This window comes from Aureococcus anophagefferens (assembly GCF_000186865.1).
Source record: "Aureococcus anophagefferens unplaced genomic scaffold AURANscaffold_47, whole genome shotgun sequence".
In the NCBI taxonomy this organism is placed as follows: domain Eukaryota; class Pelagophyceae; order Pelagomonadales; family Pelagomonadaceae; genus Aureococcus; species Aureococcus anophagefferens.
In genome coordinates, this window is record NW_008705602.1 from 29,965 (window position 1) to 31,393 (window position 1,429).

The 1,429-nt window shown below is 65.6% G+C and overlaps 1 protein-coding gene across 1 annotated transcript in view; it reads left to right on the plus strand.

Moving 5' to 3' along the window:
- AURANDRAFT_67727 (hypothetical protein) overlaps positions 1-800 on the plus strand; it is a gene marked incomplete at both ends in the record, with an annotated part of 19,038 nt that extends 18,238 nt beyond the window's left edge. The window contains 2 exons of the mRNA XM_009043258.1: positions 299-547; positions 704-800. Coding sequence (XP_009041506.1) covers positions 299-547; positions 704-800 — 346 coding nt within the window. The remainder of the gene's footprint in view (positions 1-298; positions 548-703) is intronic.
- Positions 801-1,429: the final 629 nt, after the last annotated feature.

Here is a 1,429-nt window from a genome sequence, read left to right on the forward strand (position 1 = left end):
TATTTGCCTTGCCGCCGCCGGCCGTAATGATGGCAACGGCGATGACCTCCAACCACGTGGTACCACTTTTTGGTTGGCCGTGGGTTTCCACGACGGTTCCTTCAGTTTTGTTCGTCTGAACGCGAGTGTCGTTGTTCGTTGCGGTGCCGAGGGCGAGCACGGCGATGGAGAGGACACGGAGTCTCATAATGTGTATATATATATATACCGGAGTATAGTTCATGTGGGGCGGGCGGGCCAGTGGCGAGGAGAAAAAATAAAAAAAATAAAAAAAAAAGAGGCGCCGAAGGCGCCGAAGGCGCCGGAGCGGGATCATCCCATGGCTGGACAAGGCCGATATCGCCGTCGTGACGATGCCGCTCGGCCTCACGTTCGGCGGCGACGGGAAGAAGGCGACGACGCTCGCGAAGAAGGCCCGCGAGGCGCTCGCGCTCGTCGGCTTGACCGTGGCCGACGTGCTCTTCTACGCGCGCGACGGCGGCGAGGCGGCGGTGGGAAACGTGCTGCGCGAGATGGGGAAGGAGGAGCTGGAAAAGAAGGCGGAAGAGTGGCGATGCGCGACAAGTACGCCCGCTGAATGTCGTTCTGGCCCCTCATGTCGCTCGGCGGGTTCGACTAGAGGCTAGCTCGGCCCCATCGAGGCCGTTTCGCCGTACCCTAAACGTTTTTTTATGGGGCGGCGCCCCATTTGCGAATCAAAAAGGGTACGGGACCCCTGGCCAAGTCTCTATTTTCTAGGATTTTTTGAACACGGCACCTATTCTATGCCGGGCGACGGACAAAAGAATCGACGCGTTTAACAAAAGATTCGACGCGTTTAACAAAAGATCTGCACGGCACCATCAATGTCCAATGCTCGTCCGGAGCGCACACTATCAGCAGGAGCGCGGAGGCAGCGTCTCGTGAGCGTCTGAGCGCGGAAACGGTGTTTTGCATCGACGTCCTTGCATGTGACGCCCTTCCAGCGCTTCCAGTGCGTCGGCACGCTGTCGCATACCTTCCGCCCCCCACTGCAACTCCGGGGCTGCCCCGCATTGGCGCACGCGACGGCGGCGTTTCTGTCGTCGTGGGCTGCCTCGCCGCCGCCATGGGTGCCACAGCCGACGACAGAGACAACGTCGTCGTGTGCCTGCTACCGCCGTCGATGCGGTTTGGAGCGCTGCGTCGCCGCGCTGCCGCGACGCGCGGCCCGGCCCGGCGCCGGCGCGAGTGCGCAGCCCGCGGCCGGTTCCTGGCGACCCGGGGCCGTGCGGCGCTCGCCGCGCTCGCGGCCGCCGCGGGCCGCGCGCGGCGCCGGCCCGCGGTCGGCGCCGCTCGCTTCGCGCGGCGGGCCTGCGGCGCGGCGCTCGCGGCCTGGGCGGTCCGCGCGCGGCGGTCCGCGGCCTTGGGCCGCTTCCTCGCGGCGGGCGCGGGGCCCGCAGCGCTCCGC